This window comes from Mus musculus, chromosome 12 (genome assembly GCF_000001635.26).
Source record: "Mus musculus strain C57BL/6J chromosome 12, GRCm38.p6 C57BL/6J".
In the NCBI taxonomy this organism is placed as follows: Eukaryota; Metazoa; Chordata; class Mammalia; order Rodentia; family Muridae; genus Mus; species Mus musculus.
Window position 1 is genome coordinate 111625742 of NC_000078.6, and position 24820 is coordinate 111650561.

Consider the following 24820-nt stretch of genomic DNA (forward strand, 5'->3'; position numbering starts at 1 on the left):
CTCCAGCCTTCATAATGACCTTTTAAAACAGTTAGGTCTGAAACTGGGCATGGTGGTGCACGCCTTTAATCCCAGCACTTGGGAGGCAGAGGCAGGCGGATTTCTGAGTTCCAGGCCAGCCTGGTCTACAAAGTGAGTTCCAGGGCTATACAGAGAAACCCTGTCTCGGGAAAAAAAAAAAAACAAAACCAAACCAAAAAGTCAGTCAGGGCTGGAGAGATGGCTCAGCAGTTAAATGAAGTGACTGCTCTTTTAGAGGTCCTGAGCTCAATTCCCAGCAACCACATGGTGGCTCACAGCCATCTGTAATGGGATCCAATGATGTCCTCTTCTGGAGTGTCTGAAGACAGCTACAGTGTACTCTTCATATAATGTAAAATAAATAAATGATATCTTTTTTTTTTTTTATAAAAAGCCACTATTTAAAGGCATGATGACACATGTTTCTAATCCCCACACTAAGAGATGTCAAGGGCGGCTGAATATATCTGAGAGTTTAAGGGTAGACAGAGCTAAAAGGATGAGACCCTGTTACAAGAAAACAAAAACAAAAAACAAACAAAAGTGCACATAAAATTGTCCTGTCCTTGTTTAACAGCTTTTGAGTGGCTTTCTCTCACCCTGAGATTAGAAAGCTGAAGTTTGTAAATACTGCTTCCTTGGTGCCTGCCGCCTCCCCAGCTATCTCTGTGGAACCTCTCTCCATACATTGTCTTTCAGTTGTTGGCAGAAATGTACTCTCACCTGTGTGGACTTCCAGCTCTCCGTTCTGCCCTCAAACACACCTGTGACAATCTCTACCTCTCTCAGTTTCACTTGTGCTGAGCCTGTGGCAGGTGCCCATCATGCACTCAGGTGTCAGCAGCTTGCTTCCCACCCTAGATTATGAGCTCCCGAGGGCAGGGCCCTGTCTTGCCCATCCTTGTGCATCCAAACAGCAGTCTAGCGCTTGCTGTGTGGCAGCTGCATAGTGCCTGTCAGCTAAAAAGTGGCTGGTTTGTCTCTGGGGTGAAGTGGAGAGTTCTCTTTCCCAAGGAATACCCATGTACAGCCACTTAATAGTATTTATCAAGTGTGACTACCTAAAAAAAACCTGTGTTTTTAAAAGGCCTCTTATTAATTGAAGACTCTTTTTGACCTTGAAGTGTTTTCTATTTAAATTTGTCTTATAATTATTATGTAATTGATTGTTAATATCAAATTAAGAATTCTAATAGTGTTTTTACATTTAATTAGACATAAGTCCTTGTAAAAAGCCTTTATCAAATGCCTAATACTATTGTCATAATTGTATTTTAGTTAAGTTTAATTTTTGTCTTGATGTTTTTCTCTAGGCTGAAAATCTGTTATTAGATGCGGATATGAACATTAAAATAGCAGATTTTGGTTTTAGCAATGAATTTACTGTTGGCAGTAAACTAGACACGTTTTGTGGTAGTCCTCCATATGCAGCCCCTGAGCTCTTCCAGGGCAAGAAGTATGACGGGCCAGAAGTCGACGTGTGGAGCCTCGGTGTCATTCTCTACACCCTAGTCAGTGGGTCGCTTCCCTTTGATGGTCAAAACCTGAAGGTATAAGAAGCAGTTGTAGCCATGCACCTCAAAAACTAAAGATTTTTATTAAATTGTATAAATTGACATTGTAATGCTCTGTCTGTATGGATGTATTATGGGTTTGGTTTATTGTTACTGTTTTAAACTAAAAATGAACTCTTGTTTGGTTCCTACTTCCCCAAAGGAACTGAGAGAGAGAGTACTCCGCGGGAAGTACAGAATCCCTTTCTACATGTCCACAGACTGCGAGAACCTTCTCAAGCGCTTCCTGGTGCTGAACCCAGTTAAACGGGGCACTCTCGAGGTAATCGTGCTGGGGGAGGGGAGAGGACTGACAGAACTGTCCTTAGTTTCTGTGACGCTGAACACTGCTGGAGCTCAGTAATAAGTGCACAGTAACAAAACACTGCCTCATTGCCTTCAGAGCATTAGTCAGTGAAATGCTGAAAATCATGTTGCTAAATTCTGTGATGCTGAGATAACTTTGCTCCATGCTGCTGACACACAGTTTCCCTTTCAGCAAATCATGAAGGACAGGTGGATCAATGCAGGCCATGAGGAGGATGAGCTTAAGCCATTTGTTGAACCAGAACTAGACATCTCAGACCAGAAGAGAATAGGTAATCACTGTTTCTCATGTGCGTGCGTGTGTGTACATGTGTGCGTGTGGACGTGTGTGCACTATGCTGTTTTACTCCTCTGTGTATGCCTTAAATAAAAATAAGCACGAACTGTAGCGATGCAGTCATCTGTCCTTAGCTCACTCCCTGCAGTTGTGCTCAGCAGCTCTTCTGTCGGAAATATATAACCTTCTAAATGAAAGAAAATTCTTTCTCCCTATGCTACCATGATTTCCAACCAAAATAAAATATATAAATCGTATTGTATCTTTTAGATATTATGGTGGGAATGGGATATTCCCAAGAAGAAATTCAAGAATCTCTTAGCAAAATGAAATACGATGAAATCACAGCTACTTACTTGCTACTGGGGAGGAAATCTGCAGAGGTAAGAGTGTTTACAGAGGGACAGTGGACAGAACCCGTTTCCACTATAGTCCTAGCACTCACGAAGTGGAAACAGAATCAGCTATCTTGCTGAGTTCAGGGCCAGCCTACACGACAAAAAAAAAGAAGAAAAAAGTGTCCAAAAAAAAGTTGACTTTAACTTATTTAAAAAAACAAGTTATTAGTTATGTTTTCTTAATTTTTTAATATAGCATTTGGTATTCATTTTAAAGCGTTGTCTATAAGCAGTGCTCTAACTTCATTGACCATTATAAGCTACTATTTTATATTTTTTGGTTGTAAGAGTAGCCCAAAATCTCCTATTTTATCTTTAAGATAATGACCCTCATCAATGTCACAAATATGTACAATCATAAGTTAACTTTTATCACTAATAGTTTGAAAATGATGTAAAATGCCCAAACAAAGCAAACAGTATAATATCTTAATCTTTGAAAAGGTCTAGGAGATTAATAACTTATGATCTTATTCTCAGGAGTCAGAAAAGTAGTTTTGACGGAGTTTAAAGTTGTGATAACTGCTCTCTTATTGAGAGGATGTGTGTGTGTGTGTCTGTGTGTGTGTCTATGTGTGACAAGGAGTTTCCTGACAAGCCATTGGGCTCTGTGCATGGTTGCTGCTCTTCTCATTCTCCCGTAGCTGGACGCTAGTGACTCCAGTTCTAGCAGCAACCTTTCACTTGCTAAGGTGCGGCCAAACAGTGACCTCAGCAATAGCACTGGCCAGTCTCCTCATCACAAAGGGCAGAGAAGTGTTTCCTCAAGTCAGAAGCAGAGACGGTACAGTGACCACGGTAAGTCTGAGACCATTCCTGTAGTTTATGAATGTGTTCCCTTGTGTAGAGCCTGGTGGGACAGAGATTGGCTGGCTATTAGGGGCCTGGTGTGGTTAAGGTCCTCTAACTATTTGGGACATTTGGTAGCTAATGTTGGGTAAGGCTTAGCAGAATGAAAGCCATAGTATATCTCTCTTGTATGTCTTTGTGAGGTAATTGTCCAGAGCATCACATCTGGTGGAGCTTTCTGTACTAATGGAAGTTTTTTTCTGTTTAGGGAGGGTTGGAACAGCTAACCGTTGTAGGCTATTGAGCACCTAGATAAAGGAAATGAATTTCACATTTTTCCTTTTATGTATATGAGTATTTTAACTTCATATGTACCATTTATGCCTGGTGCCCATGAAGCCAGAGAGTATGCTAGATCTCCTGGAATATAGATACTTGTAAGCCATAATGTTGTTTCATTGTGTGGCCCTGGCTGTCCTGAAACTCTCCCTATAGACCAGGTTAGCCTCACAAAGAGAGACCCACTTGCCTCTGCCTCCTTAAGGATTAATCCCTGGGATTAAAGGGTTTTCTATTGTAATTTCAGTTAAAGGTGAAAAATCTGAGGCTCGACAGTTTGATAAATGCCTGTTATCCCAGCACTTGGGAGGTAGAGGCAGGAGGATCAAGAATTTAAGGTTGAAACTAGAGAGATGTCTTAGTGGTTAAGAGTACTTACTGTTCTTTCCAAGGACCTGTGTTCAGTTCCTGGCACTCACATCTATCCGTACTTCCAGTTCTAGGGGATTCAACTCCATCTTCTGGCCATTATGTGCACAAACATACATGCAAGCAAAACAATTATCTGCATAAAATATTTCTTTTTAAACTTCAAAAGAAGTTAAGGCCATCCTTGGCTATGTACCAAAAGACCCTGTTGCAAAAGAAGGAGGGGGAAATGGAGACCAGACAGGGTGTGTGGGGCAGTCCATTTATCCTGTCCTAGGAAATGGAGACAAGACAGGGTGTGTGGGGCAGTCCATTTATCCTGTCCAAGGGTCTGTAGAGGGGAGGTGATACTGATCCCTCTCTTTCTGTGTGTTCATGTCAGCTAAAAAGGGCCAGCTGAAGCCACCTGCAGATGCTTACATACTGCCTTAAAATACCCAGTTTAAAGAGAATGACTCCTAAATCCTGAAAGAAACCAGTAGAATTTTCTCTTTAACAAGGGAATACTCTTAGTAAATTTATTTTTCCTTAAGCATGTAGATTTCACCTGAATTTTACGACTTTTTTCCAGACATAAGAAGGCTTTAGAACCTTCATTTTGCCGGGCGGTGGCCGAGCACGCCTTTGATCCCAGCACTCGGGAGGCAGAGGCAGGCAGATTTCTGAGTTCGAGGCCAGCCTGGTCTACAGAGTGAGTTCCAGGACAGCCAGGGCTATGCAGAGAAACACTGTTTGGGGGGGTGGGGGTGGGGGACCTTCATTTTATCAGTAAGGCACGGAGAAAAGAATGTTAGCATGTCTCCCAGGAGACAGAGCAAATGAGGAATGCCTGGGTCAAGGTTGATTCCTTATCCCCAGTCCTGTGGTTTGTCTACTAAAGTAGGACTTTTGTCCACTCATAATCCATTTTTACCAGAAAAAGTTCTATGTGACCTCAGGTGTATAGGTGTATATAGGGCCAAACATCACTTATAAATCATAAAAGTTATTTATTTTAAAGTAATTATTTAATATACAGGTGATGTTACTATTTTATTAAAGGGGGATTTTTTTATGCTAATGAGAGACTTATTCTTGTTTTTACATAGATCTTTTTGTTGTTGGTTTTTTGTTTTGCTTTGTTTTATTGAGATATGGACTCATTCTATATTTCTACATGGCCTGAAACTTGCCATATAGATCCAGTCTGGCCTTGAATTTCTAGAAATTTGTCTCTACTTCCTAAGTTTTGGGATTAAAGACCTGCATCACCGCCCCGGATGAGAGTGAAACGTAGACTGAAGTTTTGATACTACAGGACATAGAACTAAGACTATGCTTTCAAATTGATTTCTTACTTGTAATAGCCCTTTTAGACTATAAAAACATCTTATTATCTTTATACTAATACTTACTGAGAATACCACTTCATTCATGCATATGTGATACACAGGCCTGAAGGGAACATACATTCAACTGCTTTTACATATAGCACTATAGTTTGGTTCCCAGCGCCCATGTGTTTTTTTAACAACTGCTTGTAACTGTGGTTCTAGGCAGTGCAGTGTCCTTCATGGGCTCTTGCATGCACATGTTGCTCATAAATCCACAAAGGCAAACACACGTACACATAAATAAGTAAGTCTCTAAATGTATACTCTAAAGTGACATTTATACTTGACCTCCATCCTCAACACATTGACTCATGCAGCAGGTGACATGCTGACAACTTGACTACCTGAGTTTGGTACATGGAACCCACGCAGTGGAACGGGAGAGGCTCTTTCTACAAGCTGTCTTTTGCATGTATGCCATAGCATGTATATACATATACATGAATGAATGCTTTGTGAGTTTGTTTGTTTTTGTTTTTTTCTTTTAATTTTTAAAGAAAAGAAAAGCAGACTACCTCTACACACAACTTGGATATATGTCAAGGGACTGGATTTAAGCAGAAAGAATAACTCAGAGAATGGAGAAATGGCTCAAACTGTTTAAAGCACTTGTTGCTCTTACACAGGACTGGAATTCAATACACACTCACCCACAAGTTGACTTAACCATCCATAACTTCAGTTGTAGGGGATCTAACGCCTTCTGACCTCCACAGACACCAAGCATCCACATGAAGTACATACTTACATTCAGGCAAAATATTCATACACATAAATATATCTTTAAAAAGAAAAAAAAAAACAGGCCAGCCAAGAAAGGAAAAAATACATTGGGCCAGCAAGATGACTCAGGGTTAGTGTGTGTGTGTGTGTGTGTGTGTGTGTGTGTGTGTGTGTGTGTGTGTGTGTTTTCTCACAAATTAATTAAAAAACAAAAACAAGCCGGGTGTGGTGGCGCACACCTTTAATCCCAGTACTTGGGAGGCAGAGGCAGGTGGATTTCTGAGTTCGAGGCCAGCCTGGTCTACAGAGTGAGCTCCAGGACAGCCAGGGCTACACAGAGAAACCCTGTCTCAGAAAACAAAAACAAAAAAAACTTCACCCCAGGCAGTGGCGGTATATGCCTTTAATCCCACCCAGTATTTGGGAACCACAGGCATGTGGATCTCTCTCTGTGAGTTCAAGTCTGGAGCAAGTTCCAGGACAGCCAGAGCTACACAGAGAAGTCCTGTTCTGGAAAAAAACTTGAGCTCTGTACCGTTGATTATATTTAAACAATATTCTTAAACTGACAGGGTAACAGAAGTGGTTAGAGGAGTGAGGTGTATCAGGTGGTGTGGTTCAGCATGGTCACGTGAGACTCACGAAACTGCAAGATGAAGGGTGTAACGTATACAGACACAGCCAAAGGAGGTTGCAGATTTGACAGTTATCTGTTTGCATTTAGAATGTCGAATCTAATGTTGAAATGGTTTTCGGTGTCAGTTGACCTTATGATAATGAGAAGACAGATAAGTGCCAGTGACAACATCATCTTGTGCTTGACTGATTTAGTTTTAAATGTTACAATAGCACATCTGAGAGCTAACTTAATGGTCTCTCATAAATCAATCCTTTTTAATACAGCTACCATTTAGATTTTTGTCCAGAAAATAGTCACCCTTCTTTCAGGAGACCTAAGATGTCTTCTCTGTGTGTTTGTTGCTATTCTGTTTCAAGTCAAGGTCTTGCTGTAGAACTTAGACTATCTTGGAACTTGGAACTTGTGGTTTTCCTACCTCAACCTCTTAAGTACTGGGGTGATAGGTGCACAGCACCATAGCACAGGTCTGGTGCTGTACTTTGAAGATCTTACGTGGGCAGTGTATCTTAATGTTTATAGTAGCTCTGAATCCATTTCCAATGTTTTGAACTCCAGGACACCTGTGTTAACACTGGGGCCTCTAGGTGGCAAACTAGAGGAGTCCAGTTAAAGATCTCCTTGGATGTGCTCTCCTAAAGCATGGCTATGCTCGTTTTCTCTCCAGCATTCCAAAAAGACCACGGTTCTTTGGATTCTTGCTTATCTAAATATCTGTGCTTATTCCCACAAGATGAGAATAGCTCATACATAAAGAATGTGATGTGCTTGATTGTACCAGAGTAGTTTGTTCTGCATGCTGCTGTGCATCTAGTTAATTTGATAGTGATCTTCTAGATAATGACACAGTATTAAGTTGTTTCCAAAGACCGCTCAACTTGTTAATTTTTTGCACTCATGTTAAGAAGTAGAATATTTAAATAAGAATCAAATGGAAAACAAATTAGAGAATTTTACTACTTACAGTTATAGATGAATAAAAAATTAAATGATCTTACAAAATGTTAATTTTCACAGAATAAAATATGAACTGCATTCTGTCTTTTAAAGAATGAACTCTTTATTGTAGCTGGACCAGCTATTCCTTCAGTTGTGGCATATCCAAAGAGGAGTCAGACCAGCACTGCAGATAGTGACCTCAAAGAAGATGGAATTCCCTCCCGAAAATCAAGCAGCAGTGCTGTAGGAGGGAAGGGGATTGCTCCTGCCAGTCCCATGCTTGGGAATGCAGGCAATCCCAATAAAGCCGATATCCCTGAGCGCAAGAAAAGCCCTGCTGTGCCCAGTGTAAGTACCTGCATAGGAAGGCAGTCCCAGGTGTGTGGGGGCTAGAACCAGCTAGAACCAGCCAAAACCAGCTATATCTTTGCATCCATCCATTCCATTCTCCATTCCCTGCCTACATTGGAGGGTTTTTGTTTGTATGTTTTTGTTTTAATTCCTGGGTTTTTTTTCTAGTTCATTCCTACTGCTTTAACAGAGTATCTGAGACATATTTATAAGGAACAGAAGTGTATCACTTGGGTTCTAAAAGCTGGAGAGTCTAGGATCAAGGCACAGGCATGTTCATTGTCTAGTGAAGGATATGGTCTTTCTGCTCCAGAGGTGAGGACGTGGGACCTTTCCATTTATAAAACACTAATGACCTGCTAGAAGCCCAGTCCTTACACCATTGCAATGGGACTTCTTTCCCGTAAGCTCTGGAGGAGCTGAGACTCAGATCCTGTGTGTCAGAGGCACTATGCCATTTCTTCAGAGACTGTGTAAGTTGTGTCCACACTGAGTGATAGAGGCAGTCACAAAGAAGTGGCAGTGCAGACAGCAGTCTGTCTGTCCTCGGGGAGAGAGTTTTCCCTGAGACTTTTCTGGATACCAGAGACTATGGATTAGCTAAACTGCAGGGGAAGAAACGTTACATAATGGGTATGCTAAATTATACAGCTCTGAATCCTTAACTCGAGTACAGTTCCCTCAGCCAGTAGTTTCTGTTTGTGAGAGTAAGTGCAGTCTATTTAGTTCTAAGAACCTTTCTCTCGTGAATGGAGATGGTTCTTTCTGACATAACATGTTAATTATTAGTACTCATAGAAGTAATTTTGGGCAGAATTTGCAGAGCAATGAACAGACTTGAAGTTATCTGTCAGCGTTGATTTCCCACACAAAATTTACAGGAGTGCAGCCTCTTCTACCCATAGAAAACTCAGAGAGGAACCCGCATTATGTTTTGAGTCAGGAGTTCACAAGGGCTCGTGATCGTTTCGTCCGTGGCATTGTGTTTAATCAAAATAAAACATTTAAAAATACCTACATTTTGGCTTCAACATGCCTTATCAAGTGGAAGTGTGGCTTTGTACTTTAATTTCTGTCTCCTGCATTCTAAACGTAGTCTCTCGTGTTTGATGGCAGTGATCATTGCCGTTTGCTCTTTCCTCCTGTGGCTTTTCACCTTGTGTCTCTTATTTACACATTGAAAGTGTTCCCTGAGGATGGTCAATGGTCAGCACTTACTGTTTATAAAGAATAATATAGGTAACAGCAATATTGTAGTAACACTCATGTTACTATAGCAGAATTCTGAGGCAATTAACTTAAAAAGAGGAAAGATAGATTTGAGCTCAGGGCTAGTTCCAGTCCAAAGTGAGTTAGGTGTATGGCTTCATCCATAGGGTTGTGGAGGCAGCCTGTCACAGAGCATGTGAAAGAAGAAACTTTTCCTTTACTTGTCAGGTAAGAAACAAGTGACTAGATGAGCTAGAGATGCAACACACTTTTCATGGACACTTTCTGGTGACTTTAGCACCTCCCACAAGGTCCCGCCTCCTAAATCTCCCTTACCATCCAGCGGCCGCACCTAGGATGAGCCTTTGCTCTATGGACTGTTGAGGTGCGTTCATCCAGAGTGTGAGAGCAACGTCAGAAATTCTCTCCCAATCATTCTTGCAGTATCATTGCACATTATCCACTCATGATATATTAAAGCTTTATCGTCATTTAAAAATTTTGATTGAGGGCATGGAGAAATGGCTCAGTTGTTAGGAGCACTGACTGCTTTTCTAGAGGACCAGGTTCAATCCCAAGCACCCATATGACAACTTATAGCAGTCTATAACTCCAAAATCTGACACACACACAGACAGACAGACAGACAGACATGTAGGCAAAACACCAGTTAAAAACTAAATTTAAGGGCTGGTGAGATGGCTCAGTGGGTAAGAGCACCCGACTGCTCTTCCGAAGGTCCAGAGTTCAAATCCCAGCAACCACATGGTGGCTCACAACCATCCGTAACAAGATCTGACTCCCTCTTCTGGTGTGTCTGAAGACAGCTACAGTGTACTTACATATAATAATAAATAAATCTTTTTAAAAAAAAAAACACTAAATTTAAAAACTAAATTCTGGCTGGGCGGCGGTGGCGCACACCTTTAATCCCAGCACTTGGGAGGCAGAGGCAGGTGGATTTCTGAGTTGGAGGCCAGCCTGGTCTACAGAGTGAGTTCCAGGACAGCCAGGGCTACACAGAGAAACCCTGTCTCAAAAAAAAACAAAAAAAAAACAACCTAAGTTCTGTGATTGGGCTGGAGAGGTGGCTCAGCAGTTAAGAGCACTGACTGCTCTTCAGAGGTCCTGAGTTCAATTCCCAGCAACCACATGGTGGCTCACAGCCATCTGTATGGTGATCCGATGCCCTCTTCTGGTGTGTCTGAGACAGTGACAACTGTACTCACATTCACGAAATAAATCTTTAAAAGAAAAAAAACCACATCTTTAAATTAAAAACAACAACAACAACAAAGAAATCCCTTTACTACTTTTTCAGAGGACCTGGGTTTAGTTGTCAACATCCACATGTTAACTTACAACTTTCTCTAACTCCAGAGTTCACTATAGGCACCAGCCATACATGCAGCAAACATTCATACAAAAAAGCAAACCAAATCTTTTTGCCTAGTGATGGTGGTACATGCTTTCAATCCCAGCACTCAGGAGGCAGATGCCTGTGGTCTATAGAGTGAGTTATGGGACTGCTAGGGCTACACAGAGAAATTCTGACTTAAAACAATTTTTTCACTTACTTGCTCTTTAGACCCAGCTGGCCTCAAACTCGAGATCTGTCTGTCAGCCTCTGCGGTCCAAAAGCTAGGATTAAAGGCTGTGCCACCACATTCGGCACGCTTGCTGTTTGTGTCACGTCTTGAAAGCAGGTTGTGTAAGTCTTGCAGGTTTGCCCACACCTCCCTTACAGGTTCACTAAGTTTATTTGACTCTGATTTGTCATATCATTCTTAAGGAATTTTATTTTGCTGTGTGGTACCAGGGTTGATGGCAGTGGCTTTTCATCCTTGCCCTGGGAAGACAGAAGCAGGTAAAGTTTCTGAGAGTTTGAGACCAGCCTGGTTTGTAGTTCCAGGCCATCAGTGAAACTCTGTCTCAAAACAAACAAAAATCACAATTTTTTTTTTTTAATGTTGTGGTTGGTGTTGAAAATGAAGTTCAGGGGGCTGGTGAGATGGCTCAGCGGTTAAGAGAGCCGACTGCTCTTCCAAAGGTCCTGAGTTCAAATCCCAGCAACCACATGGTGGCTCACAACCATCTGTAACGAAATCTGATGCCATCTTCTGGAGTGTCTAAAGACAGCTACAGTGTATTTACATATCTTACTTAAATAAATAAATAAGAAAATGAAGTTCAGCCAGGCACGCCTTTAATTAATCCCAGCACTTGCGGGGCAGAGACAGGTGGATTTCTGAGTTCGAGGCCAGCCTGGTCTACAGAGTGAGTTCCAGGACAGCCAGAGCTACACAGAGAAACCCTGTCTTGAAAAACCAAAAACAAAAACCAAAAAAAAAAAAACAAAAACGAAAATAAAGCTCAGTTGATAGTGTTTACATAGCATGGGAGAGTCCCGAGTTGAGTTTTTGGCATCACATAAACTAGGTGTGGTGGTGGATAACCCTAATCATTGTGCTTGGAAGGTATAGGCAGGATGATCAAGGAGTTCAAGGTGAAGGGACTGGAGAAATGGGTCAGTAGTTTGAAGAGTCTTTGCCGAAGACCAGAATGTGGTTGCCAGCACCCCTCAGGTGAATAACAACCATCTGTAACTCTGGTTCCATGTGTACCGACTACCTGTGACATCTGCCAGTACTTGTACTCATAAGTAGACACATAATTAAAAATAACATAAATTGGGGCTAGAGAGTTATCTCAGAGCTTAAGAGCACTTGTTTCTTATCCAGAAGACACAGGTTCAATTCTTCCCATCATACAGATGGTGGTGGCTCAAAGCTTCCTGTAACTCCAGTTCCAGGAGATCTAATACCCTCTCTGATCACCATAGGCACTTTACACACGTGGTGCACAGACTTGCATGTAGGCAAAACACACACACACACACACACACACACAAACTTCAAGGACTGGAGAGATGGTTCAGTGGTTTAGGGCACAGACTGCTCTTGCAGGGGTCCTGAGTTCAATTCCTAGTAACCACTATATGGTGGCTCACAGCCGTCTGTCATGGTATCTGATGCCCTCTTCTGGTGTGTCTGAGACAGCCACAGTGTACAATCCAATGAATTGTAGTCCGTATATGCAATGGACTAGCACTCAAGCTTTAGGAGGAATGAAATGTTACCATCTGATGATAGCCGTTTAGATTGTTTCTACCTGTTAGACATAAAGAGTGACAGTGTAAATATTTGTATAAAATGTCTGTGGCCTAGAGTTCTCTGTTCTGTGTGTCTGTGTGCGGTGTATGCTTGTGCATACACTTGCCTGTGTGGATGAGGATGAAGGACCGAGGTTGACAGTGGAAGGAGGAGGAACCTCTGCCCCTGACGCTCACTGATTAGGTCAGACATCCTCATGCCTAGAGAGGTCGGAAGACAGCTTTGGAAAGATGTTTCTTTCTACCTGTGGGTCCTAGACGTTGAACCAAAATGGGGTCTCACTATGTAGTCCAGGGTAGCCTTGAACTCTTAGCAGTTCTCCTTCCTCAGCCTCAGAAGTGCTGGAATGACAGCTGTGACACTAAGGCTGGGTTTTAGGTTTTCATTTCTCCTGGGTTCCTAACTAGGGATGCAATTGTTGGCTTGTGTTGTAATTAGATCTAACTTTGAGGAACTGCCAACTGTTTGTTTTCAATTCTTTTCAGCAGTAAATGAGTTATCCTTCTGACTCCTATCCACACTTCTGTGTTTATCATGTGTGGTATATATACATGTATGTATTCCCGGGTGCACACGAGTGTACATGTGAAGGTCAGAGGTTACTCTCCAACTTGTGTTTGACACAGCACGGTGTCTTGCTAAACCTAGAACTCAGCTTGATTGGTTGGCCAGCAAGTCTGAGGCATCCACTGACTCCATCTATGCCCCCAGGATGTGCTTGCAAATGCACACTCACTCCATGCGTTCTACTACATGCGTTCTGGGCTGCTTGCATCTGAACTTGGGTCCTTCTCAGAAAGTGCCTTGCCCTTAAGGTCCTTATATTTTCATTTTTTATTGTAGCCATCCGTAGCAGGTTTGCAGTAATAGCTTATGGTTTGGAATTGCATTTACTTAATGACCAGCAGTCTTTTCATCATTTCCTCTGGAAGAGCAGCTAGTGAGTGCTCTTAACTGCTGAGCTCTCTTTAGTCCTGGTCCTTTATACTTTTTTGTTGTTGTTGTTCATACTTATTCTATGCTCGTCTGTTAATGTGTTGTCATGTTTTAATTTTAAGGAGACTGGAATGACGGCTCATTGGCTAAGAGTGCTTTCCGTTCTTGCAAGGGACCAAAGTTTAGTTCCCAATACCTACAATACCTATGGGTGTGAAGCTCACCACCACCCATAGTTCTAGCTCTAGAGGATCCAGTGCCCTCTTCTGGCATCCTCACGAACACACATATGTGTGCATGGACACTTTTTTATTTGTCTGTTTGTTTGTTTGTTTGTTTATAAACGACTATGTTAGTCTTGTAAAATGATTTAATGAATAAATTGCCTGCCACCCAAGTGTGAGTACCAGAGTTCAGGGCCTCAGCACCCACATAAAACCCAGATGGGTGTGGCCACTTGCCTATAGTCTCAATACTGTAAAGGCAGAGACAGGATGTCCCTTGGAAAAGCTGGCTAAATACTCCAGCCTCAGTCTGAGAGTTCTGAGTTCAGGTACCTCCTCAGTCAGTAGAGAATAATTCAGAAACAAAGCAGACACCAATCTCTACCCTCCAGGCACAGACAGCACCTCTCTTACAGGTTTTTTTTTATTTGCATAAATAGTGTTTAGTATATTTTTTTGTTTTTTGGGGTTTTTTTTCTGGTGGGGGAAGAGGGTGGTTCTTACTAAATTATACTTATCACCAAATAGTCCAAAGTAAAAATGCTCCTTTCTTACAGAGTAACACAGCATCTGGTGGGATGACACGGCGGAACACTTACGTTTGCAGCGAGAGATGTGCAGCAGACAGACATTCTGTGATTCAGAACGGCAAAGAAAACAGGTGTGAAATTTACCTATTGGCAAAAAGAGTTTTCTCCCAAAAGAAGTTAAAGTGTGTTACTTCTCACTTTTATAATCAATTTATAATTCAAATGGCTACCAATTATTCTTTTAAGGTAAGTAAACTTTAAATGTTAGTTTCTAGCAAGATATTAGGACTCCAGATTTCTCTCTTTGTCCAGAGCCTCTACCCCTATAATCAGCAGTTGTGACAAGGAGGAGTTAGGGTCAAAGCAGGGAGTTTCTGAAGGACCGATAGCATTTCCTGACCATGTTGACTAGGGGATGCTAACACTAACAGCTTAGAGAGAAAGAGAAGCAGGTGGGAGCCTGAGGTCAGGAGCCACACCCAGAATGAGAGCGCAGGGAAAGGTCAACAGCCTGCTCCCAGGTGCAGGTGGCCAGTGCCAGCGTAGTCTCCTCCTCAGACTCTAGGGGCACAGAGTCAGTCTGTCTTTGCAGTCCTTGAAATACTAGTGAAGTCATGCAAACAGCTTTCCAGAGTTTATGGAAGAAAATGGGATTAGGTAGCTGCAGGAACCATGGAGTACTGTCGATTTGAGGGGTGGGAAGGAAAAGAAGTCCAGTTGGTGGGATTTGGTTTTAAATACCTAATCTATATAGAATACACTGAATTCTGACTGAGCAGATGAGAGAACTCCGAGACAAGTTATCTTTTGTTGGCCTCTGGTTTGCATCTTGACCACTCTAGTCATATTTAGTATCAACAGGGGTGTGTGTGTGTGTGTGTGTTTGTGTGTGTGTGTGTGTGTGTGTGTTGAAAAGGCATGTTGCTGTAGCATGTATGAAACCCTGAGGTTCAGTCACCAGCACTGCATCAACAGTAGGAAAGGTGAGAAGTATGCAGTCAGGCTGACAGTCACCATTTTTCTTTTACTGAAAGCTTGAAACTCCTGATCCTCCTGTCTCTACCCTCGAGGACTGGGATTGCAGGTGTGTGTTGCCATACCTGTCTCATGACATTGATTTGTTTTATTGAATTGGAGGTTCTGTTTGATCCTATTAGTTAGACAGTGTATGTACTAGTGACCTGACTGCCTAAGAAAGATCTATACTAATTTTGTACTTTTCTTACTGCTAGGACAAAATGCCTTTTAAAAATGCAGCAGGAAGGGCTTGATTGGGCTTACAGTTCCAAGGTATAGTTCATCGTGTTAGAAGGTCATGGCAACTGGAGTGTGAGGCAGCTGCACATGTTACACCCAAAGTCTGGATGGATACAAAGAAACGAGTGTTTGTGGTCAGCTGGTAATCAGGACCCCAGCCTACACAATGGTGTCTTCCCACAGTCAAGGTGGTTTTCCAAATTCAGTTAACCAACTTTAGGTAATCTCTCACAGGTGTACCTAGAGACTTGTCTCATAAGTGACTCTAGATCCTATTAAGTTAACCATTGTCTTAGTTAGGGCTTCGGTTGTCACAGGTCATTTAGAAAGAGATTTAGGAAAAGCAATTGAGTTTTTCTGGAGATGGCCCACCATCTTGCACGGCTACGATGGTGAGTTCTGAGGCAAAGCCCCAAAAGATCTCCCAGGATTGCTTCTTGCTGTTGTTACAGCTTTCCTATCACTATTACATAGCCTAATGATTCCTGGGCTATTAGCCCATCCTATTAGTCAGATTTTCTGCAGATCAGCACACAGATGTACTCTCATGTAGTAAAGTTGCATAAACAAATTAATTATTTCATGATTCTTACTAATGATTTTATAAATTTCCTAAATTTATACAAGTAATTTTGAGCCCTCTAAAAGCGGCAATTAGAGCTCTATAAACTTTCATGTGTCATGGGCTAATTGCACTAGGATAAGAAAGCAGACTTGAAAACACATTAGCGGCCAGGCCTAGTATAGAGAAGGTGTCCAGCAACCATCCATACAGCAAGGTGCCTAAGATCCAAATGACAGATTGAAATTGTAACCAGGGCTGGTGAGATGGCTCAGCAGGTAAGAGCACCCGACTGCTCTTCCAAAGGTCCGGAGTTCAAATCCCAGCAACCAAATGGTGGCTCCTAACCTCCTGTAATGAGATCTGACGCCCTCTTCTGATGTGTCTGAAGTCAGCTACAGTGTACTTACATATAATAAATAATAAATAAATCTTTAAAAAAAAAAAGAAATTGTAACCAATGGGGCTAGTGAGATGGCTCAACGGTTAAGAGCACTGACTGCTCTTCCAAAGGTCCTGAGTTCAAATCCCAACAACCACATGTTGGCTCACAACCATCCGTAATGAGATCTGACGCCCTCTTCTGGTGTGTCTGAAGTCAGCTACAGTGTATAGCCAGAGCAAGTAGGGACTGGGTGAGCAGGGCCAACTGGAGTGAATGGAGTAAGCAGGGGTCTTAAAAATTCAATTCCCCGAGGCCAGTCTGGTCTACAGAGTGAGTTCCAAGACAGCCAGGGCTACACAGAGAAACCCTGTCTCAAAAAAAACCAAAGACCAAAAAAAAAAAAAATTAATTCCCAACAACCACTTGAAGGCTCACAACCATCTATATAGCTACAGTGTACTCACATACGTAAAATAAATAGATAAATCTTCCTTTAAAAAAAGAAAGAAAGAAAACACATTTACAATCAAGGAAAACCTTCTAGGCTAGGATAGGAATAAGGCCACTATCTGGTAACTAAAGGTCATAAACTTGGAATGCACAATTTATTATAGATACAGGACAAAAATAAAGTATCGACTAAGGTATTCAAAACTAGTAAGACACAAGGCAGATGATTTGTCTCTTGACAAAACTGAATTATGACATAAAAATTGCTTTAAACTTATAATGAACTTATGGGTCTAGAAGATAATGGATATTTAGTCAGTTACTAGTCTTAATGGAAAGGCATGTAAACAATTTTGTTGTTATCCCTTAAGTCTTATCAATTTATGACATGAACTGTTGTCTTGAACTTGCTATGAATTTATGGAATGTAAAAGGCTTGGAAAACCATGTGACCAGTTTTCCCAGGAAAGCACAAGTACTCAGGACAGAAGAGAAGTGATTTAGCCTTTCTCTGCTTAGCCCAGGGTGTGAGTGGGCGTGGCTCTCCTCAGCCTTGTCACAGTGAGTGGATGTTTTCTTAGTGCAGGAATTTTCTTATTTCATTCTTTCTCTTCTTTTCTTTCTGGCTCACAAAAAGTTCTAAGCCTCTCTCCTCACCAGTGAGGTCCTTGGGCCAGGTAGAAAAACACCTAGCAACTAAGTCTTTTTTCTTCTTAATCACCTGCTGCTGTATAGCAGGAGTTAATTTACCAGAAGCCAGCAGCTTCTTGCCTTACAACAGCAAAAAGTTAAAGAAAGGTAAATATTACCAAAAATGGGCAAACTTTACTCTCACAAAACCAAGTTTTGCCCCTGAAACCCCTTTGATGCCTTCCTTGGGAAAATAATGTGATGCTAGGCTGGTCACCAGGATCCACTGCTGTGAAGAGAAACCATAACCAAGACAAATCTTAAAAGGAACAACATTGGGCTGGGGAGATGGCTCAGCGGTTAAGAGCACTGACAAGCTCTTCCAGAGGCCCTGAGTTCAATTCCCAGCAACCACATGATGGATCATAACCATCTGTAATGGGATCTGATGCCCTCTTCTGGCGTGTCTGAAGACAGCTGCAGAAGTACTCACATAAAATAAATCTGAAAGAGAGAGAGAGAGAGAGAGAGAGAGAAAGAAAACGAACATTTAATTGGGGTTGGCTTACAGGTTCAGGGTTCCGTTCTTTATCATTAAGGAAGAAAGCATGGCAGCATCCAGGCAGACAAGGCTTTGAAGAAGGAGCAGAGAGTTCTACATCTTGACCTAACTGCAGCCAGGAGAGGACTGTCAGAACTAAGAGGAGGGTCTCAAAGGCCACTCCCACAGTGACATACTTCCTCCAAAAAGGCCACACATCCTAATAATACCACTCCCTAGACCAAGCATATTCAAACCACAACATTCCACTCCCTGGCACTTATAGGCTTGTTCAAACACATGTGTCTGTGGGAACCATACCTAGCCATCATGTAATGTAAAATACATTTAGTTCAACTTCAGAAGTCTCCATGGGCTACAACAGTCTCACCAATGTTTAAAAGTACAAAGTCTCTTCTGAGATTCATCCAATCACTTAACTGTAATCCCCTATAAAATCAAAATAAAAAGCAGATCACATACCTCCAGCATCACAGGATATACATTACCATTCCAAAATGGCAGAGAGGAAATCCTAGATAAAAGCAAGACCAGACTCCACACTCTGCATCTCCATCTTTTGCCCGATGTCCATCTTTTTTGCTTTGTTGACTGCAGCACAATTCTTTCTCTTTGGCTGGTTCCACTCCCTGTTAGCAGCTTTCCTCAGCAGGTATCTCACAGCTCTGGCATCTCAAACATCTTGGAGTCTTCAACATCACAGCTTTTTGTCCCAGTTTCTGAGTTCCACACACAATCTTCTGGGCTCCTACAAACAGCTTGGGTCACTTCTCCAGCTCTGCCCTCTGTAGCACTCTAGGCTCTGCTTGACTCCACTCCACTGCTACTGCTGTTCTTGGTGATTATCCCATGGTACTGGCATCTCCAGTACACTGGAGTCTTCCACTGCAACTAGGCTTCACCAATAGCTTCTGGTAGGCTTTCTTCATAATGACAAAGGTCAAATCCTTTACATGACCCCTTCAATCCTGGGCCATCACCTGCAATTAAGGCTGCACCTTCATCACCTTAACTGTCCTCTTACAATGCCAAGCCTCAGCTGTTCTCCATCACTCCTTCATGCCTTCAAAACCCGTACCACCTGGGTAATTCTTACACATTACCAAGTACAGCTGCAGCAAGAGGTACAACCGTGGCTATCTCTGGAACACAGCTTCTTTGTGCTCACAGAAAAGACTTCCCAGAAGATTTCACCTCCGTGATGTTGGTCTCCCCTTAATCACCACTAATTTCTTTTTTTTTTTTTCCTTTGTTTTTCAAGACAGGGTTTCAATGTGTAGCCCTGGCTAACCTGGAACTCACTCTGTAGACCAGGCTGGCCTCCAACTCAGAAATCCACCTGCCTCTGCCTCCCTAGTGCTGGGATTAAAGGCGTGTGCCACTACTGCCCGGCACCACTAATTTCTTAACCAGCATCAATTGTCCCATTAGTACCTCATGTTCTTCACTCTAAAGCCAAAGCTACATGGTTAAAGTTACCAAGTTCTGCTGCTTGCTGGAGCTGGAGCATGGCCCTCTTGTTCAATTACATTGTCAGCAGCTTTCTGTTTTCCAACTCCCTTCACTAGCCTCACAGGTCATCACTAGCCTTACGGGTCATCACTAGCCTCACAGGTCATCACTAGCCTCACGGGTCATCACTAGCCTCACGGGTCATCACTAGCCTCACGGGTCATCACTAGCCTCACGGGTCACAAGCTATCTCTGAAGGAAATCAGAGCAGGAACTGGAGGCAAGAACTGAGGCAGAGGCCATGGAAGAGCTCTGCTTACTAGTGTCTCAGCTTGGTTTCTTCTACAACCAGGACCACCCACCTGCCCAAAGGTGACTCCACCCACAGTGGCCTGGGCCCTCCCACATCGGTCATTAATCAAGAAAATGCCTAACTGACTTGCCTATATATAGGCCAGTCTTATGGAGGTATTTTCTCAACTGTGAGTCCGTCTTCCCAGATGATTCAGGGTTAGGGTTAGCACAGGACACTTTGTAGACTGCTGGTTTCCTTCTGCTTGAATGTTGAGAAAAATGCTATTGGGGCGGTGGGGAGGGTGCTTGTGCTCGCCCTTAATCCCAGAACTGGAGAGGCAGAGGCAGAGGCAGAGAGCTCTCTGAATAGACCAGTGTGGTCTACAGAGCAACTTGTACCATAGCTAGGACTGTGCAAAGAAACCCTGTCTTGGGAAAAAAGAGGAGCAAAACACTATTCCTATTAGATTTTTAAAATGAGACTAAGCAGAGCGGTCCGTGTGCGTAATGACGGTGCTTGGGAAGCAGAGGCAGGGGATCTTAACAACTTGTCGTAAGCCAGGCTAAAAGAGAACCAATTCCGAGGGGCCGACTCTATGTGGTGTGTCTGAAGCTGTTGTCAAGGTAATACTGAAGGCTTTCTGTCACTCTGACACTCTGTCCATAAGTGGTCCTGTGCTGAGCTTTCCCGTCTTGGTAAAAGGGCCTCAGTGCTCTTTATGAGGAGTAGATGTCTTCTGGATAGGAAGGTTCTAAACTGTGATGTAATGCCATAGGATGCTCTGACTATAATGACTAGTATGTCCATGATTTAGTCATTCATTTCAAGGGATACAGGAGAAAGGTACCATGTGCTAGCGCCAAGTTTTTACCAGTACATTTATATAGAGACATCTCCTTTAGGATGTGTTATTTTAGGCAGAGTTTGGAGAGCACATATAGAAGTAGTCAAACATATAAAAGTGTTATTTTCTTTAGAAAACGAGATTTTTAAGCTGCTATTTGCAAAACCAGTTACAGTGCAGTCAGCAATTGTCCCAGACCCCAAACAAGGTAAAGAGACTTTTAATCTCAGGAGGTGTGCAAGGATCTCGGGAGAGGGGGTGTGTTAGACAGCAGGCTGTTCTTTGGTCACTGTTCCATCACACTGTTGTTTCTGCCTCTGCCTGAACCCAAACCCTCTCCCAGCCTGACAGAAGTGTTCGCTTACGCAGCTAGCCCTGCCTCACTCTGTGCCACATCTACCTGTCGGCTAAGACATCAGAGGTCGATGTCCGTGTCAGCCTCTGGGCACCCCAAGATGGTGTTACCTCCAATAGACAGTGAAGGCGATACCTTCAAGGCTATGTAAGAAAATGCACACTCCCGTGAAGCTAATGTGTACCCACTGCTGCTTAGTTTTGTGCTGTGGATTTTATGGTCCCAGATTTTGTTGCAGTTGTTCGCAAGGTGTTGTTCCTCCATACAGTTTTAGTTAAGCACATCCTGTCCCGTTGTATCTGTGGTGTCTGTGGGTGTGGGTGCCTGTCTTCATGCCTTGGCATACTGCAGAGGGCATAAGAAACCCCTCTCCAACCTGCTTTCAGCATGTGGGATTTTATATTTATACCATCTGTGTGCTTCCAGAAGTTTTTGGTTGGCTGTTCTTTTCACATGCAAGTCTTTCTTTCCTTTTGTCACAGTTCTGTGTGGAAGCAGCTTGAAAGGGAAGTAGTGGGGGAAGCTGAGTTAGCTATTCTCCACCGAATATTAATCTTGATCTTGAAAATGTACATACACTGTACCCCTAAATTCTTTGCGCTGTCTCCTGTCCCGTGCCTTTCATATCCGACTGAGCTTTTCCTTCCAAGTCCCGTAGACCTGGATTCACAGTGGCTGGCTTCCTTCACTGTGTGACAGATAGATTGTGCCTGTAAGTCTTCCTGTGTCATGTTGGGAACAAAGATGTCTTTTTTTTCTGCTGTCCTAGCGCTATTCCAGATGAGAGAACTCCAGTTGCTTCAACCCACAGTATTAGCAGTGCGACCACCCCAGATCGCATCCGCTTTCCAAGGGGCACAGCCAGCCGTAGCACTTTCCATGGCCAACCTCGGGAGCGGCGAACCGCAACATATAATGGCCCACCTGCCTCACCCAGCTTGTCCCATGAAGCCACACCGCTGTCTCAGACTCGAAGCCGAGGTTCCACTAATCTTTTTAGTAAATTAACTTCCAAACTCACAAGAAGGTAAGTGTCACATGATGCTGATTCTGTTGCAACAACAGCAGCGAGAGAAGTAAATGCCCCTCCTGGTGTTTGAGAGGCTGCTGCCTGGGCCCTGCAGTCTTCTCAGCTCATGTGCTTAGACTTTTAGAGTTCTAAAATAGAATTACTAGCCTTTGGGAAGAATTATTCTTCTTCAGTTTTGATTTATATTGTTCACACATCCATCCACATGGCATACCCATTGCAGTTTAGCAGTCACAAGAAAACCAGTGTCACTGTGAATGCCTCTAAACCCGCAAGAATCTCTCTCTCCCCTGAGTCTGGCTTGTTACTAAGCATCCTAACCACTGAGCCATCTCGCCAGCCCCTAAAACTGACACTTCAATAATCATTTGAGTGTCATTAGAACCCTCCAACTTGTCTCCTTTTTGCTCTTTTGGTAATTTGCAGTGATTTAAAATACCAGCACTTGGGAGCTGTATAGGTGTAAGTAAGAATGATTGCTAGATAAGCATGCGGCCACAGACTCATTGCTCAAGCCTGTGACCACAGCACTGTGGTGGACAGAGACAAGGCAGCTGTTGAAGCTTACTGTCTGCTACACTAGTTTCACGTTCAGTAAAGACCCCATCTTAGGAGCTTACAGAGATGGCTCAACAGTTGAGCTGCTCCTGTAGTGGCCCCAGGTTCAGTTTTTTGTGCCCACATAGCAGCTCTCAGTTAGCCTAACTCAGTTCCACGTAGCAGCTCCAGGTCCAGGGGCTCTGATGCCCTCTTCTGGCCTCCATAGGTACAGCATGCGTGTGGTGTGCTTGGTGCAGACAAAAGACCCATACATGGAAGGAAGGGAAGGAAGGAGGGAGGGAGGGAGGAAAAGGAAGATCCTGTCTGCAGGAGTGAGAGCAAAATGCCTGATTCTGTCCTTTGGCCTCCGAGCTCACTTGCCCACACACCACATAGATCCAAGCAGGAAACAAACAGCGGTATGCCGCAATGGGGTTGTCGAGATGGTCAGTTGCCCTCTGACCTTCCCCTGTGGGCCGTGTGCTCACACTCACACAGGCATATTATATGAGTGGATAGCATACACATAAAATGTTATTAAAGGCGTGTACTTGGTAGGCAGAGGCAGGCATATTTCTGAGTTCCAGGCCAGCCTGGTCTACAGAGTGAGTTCCAGGACAGCCAGGGCTACACAGAGAAACTCTGTCTGGGGGGAGGAAAAAGTTTTTAAAGACGAAAGATCAGCTAATATGTGAAGGCTAGTTTGTGCTAAAATACATAGGGAGGTAGCTATGTATGTAGTTTGTTGGTTGGGTTTTTTTCTCTTTTTTTTTTTTTTGGTGGTGGTGGTTTTGGATTTGGTTTTCTTTTTTGTTTGTTTGTTTTTGTTTTTGAGACATGGTTTCTCTGGCTGTCCTGGAACTCACTCTGTAGACCAGGCTGGCCTCAAACTCAGAAATTCCCCTGTCTCTGCCTCCCGAGTGCTGGGATTAAAGGCGTGCACCACCACCACCCGGCTGGTTTTCTTGTAGATCTATTAATTTCATGTGTACAAGTGTTGCTGAAATGCATGCCTGTGTACCACATTCATGCCTGATGCTGGAGGAGGACAGAAGAGAGTGTCAGGTCCCTTGGAATTGTCATCTTGGATGATTGTGGGACATCATGTGGGTTCTGGGGATCAACTTGGGTCCTGTGAACGAGCAAGTGCTCTGGCTCTCTTCAGTGTCTGAGACAGGGTCTTCTGTAGTCCTGGCTGTGCTAGAATTTGCAGTGCAAACCAGGCTGGCCTCAAACCCACAAAGATCTACTCTGCCTCCCTAGTGCTAGAGTGATAAAGATGTTCAAGTCCACACCTGACTTTATAGTTATTCTCTACCTATACATATATACTTGTATATTATGTAACATCGGGCTCATGCACATTGTATGTAACCTGTGTAACTGCGCGCACACACACACTCTTAAAAATAAACCAATCTGCCAGACCTTGCAGGCAGTATATAGCTCCAGCCCAGACACAGGACCTCGGATCGGTCCACATGATCCCAAGCATAGTGTAGGTCTTCAGTCTGTTTTCCACTATCTTTCCTCCACCTTATTTGTATATTAAAAGACATTTGGAGGAAGAAAAATTAAGAAAAGTATGTAAGTTTTATGTCATCAGTACCTTTTGACTTAACTAGAAAATCAGGAATTGAAGTGTATTTTAAAAACTTCGTGAGCTGGTGAGATGGCTCAGCGGGTAAGAGCACCCGACTGCTCTTCCGAAGGTCCTGAGTTCAAATCCCAGCAACCACATGGTCGCTCACAACCATCTGTACTGAGATCTGACTCCCTCTTCTGGGGTGTCTGAAGATAGCTACAGTGTACTTACATATAATAAATAAATAAATCTTTTAAAAAAAAAACTTTGTAAGAGGTTCGAGGGCTAGCTCAGGGTAAACACTCACTACACTTTATGAAAGCCCATGTTTACCCCACATGTCTGCTGAGGTTGTCTCCTACTCCAGCTCTACACAGTCCATCACCTTTTTTTGCCTTCCTTGGGCCCTGTTACCCTTACATACAGGCAAAACCCTCATACACCTCATACAACCTTGTTGTCTAGGCATGTAGTTCAGAGATGTAATCCAGAAGGCCTGAGCCAGATCTCCAGGGCTGGGAGAGGGGGGTGGGGACTGGGAATCATTTTGAAATAATACATATTTTTGTGGGGTCTAGTTAAGAGTATTTTACATGCACAGTCTTCTATATAGTGTTTATCCTGCTGGGTACCATTGTTTGGTCTGTATGATGTGGACAGCAGTTAGTTGTCTGTAACATAGACTATAATGGAATACCTTTCATT

The 24820-nt window shown here is 43.0% G+C and overlaps 1 protein-coding gene across 16 annotated transcripts in view; it reads left to right on the forward strand.

Moving 5' to 3' along the window:
* Mark3 (MAP/microtubule affinity regulating kinase 3) overlaps positions 1–24820 on the forward strand; it is an 81723-nt gene that overhangs the window by 51237 nt on the left and 5666 nt on the right. For 5 of the 16 annotated variants that reach the window (NM_021516.4, NM_022801.4, NM_001370744.1 and 2 more), the window contains 8 exons: positions 1335–1571; positions 1738–1857; positions 2074–2173; positions 2449–2561; positions 3221–3374; positions 7876–8093; positions 14196–14299; positions 21730–21987. In NM_021516.4, the coding sequence (NP_067491.2) occupies positions 1335–1571; positions 1738–1857; positions 2074–2173; positions 2449–2561; positions 3221–3374; positions 7876–8093; positions 14196–14299; positions 21730–21987 (1304 nt within the window). Of the gene's footprint in view, positions 1–1334; positions 1572–1737; positions 1858–2073; positions 2174–2448; positions 2562–3220; positions 3375–7856; positions 8094–14195; positions 14300–20948; positions 21108–21729; positions 21988–24820 lie in introns of all 16 variants that reach the window. The other 11 variants (XM_006515511.4, XM_006515512.4, XM_006515514.4 and 8 more) reach the window with 6 other exon arrangements.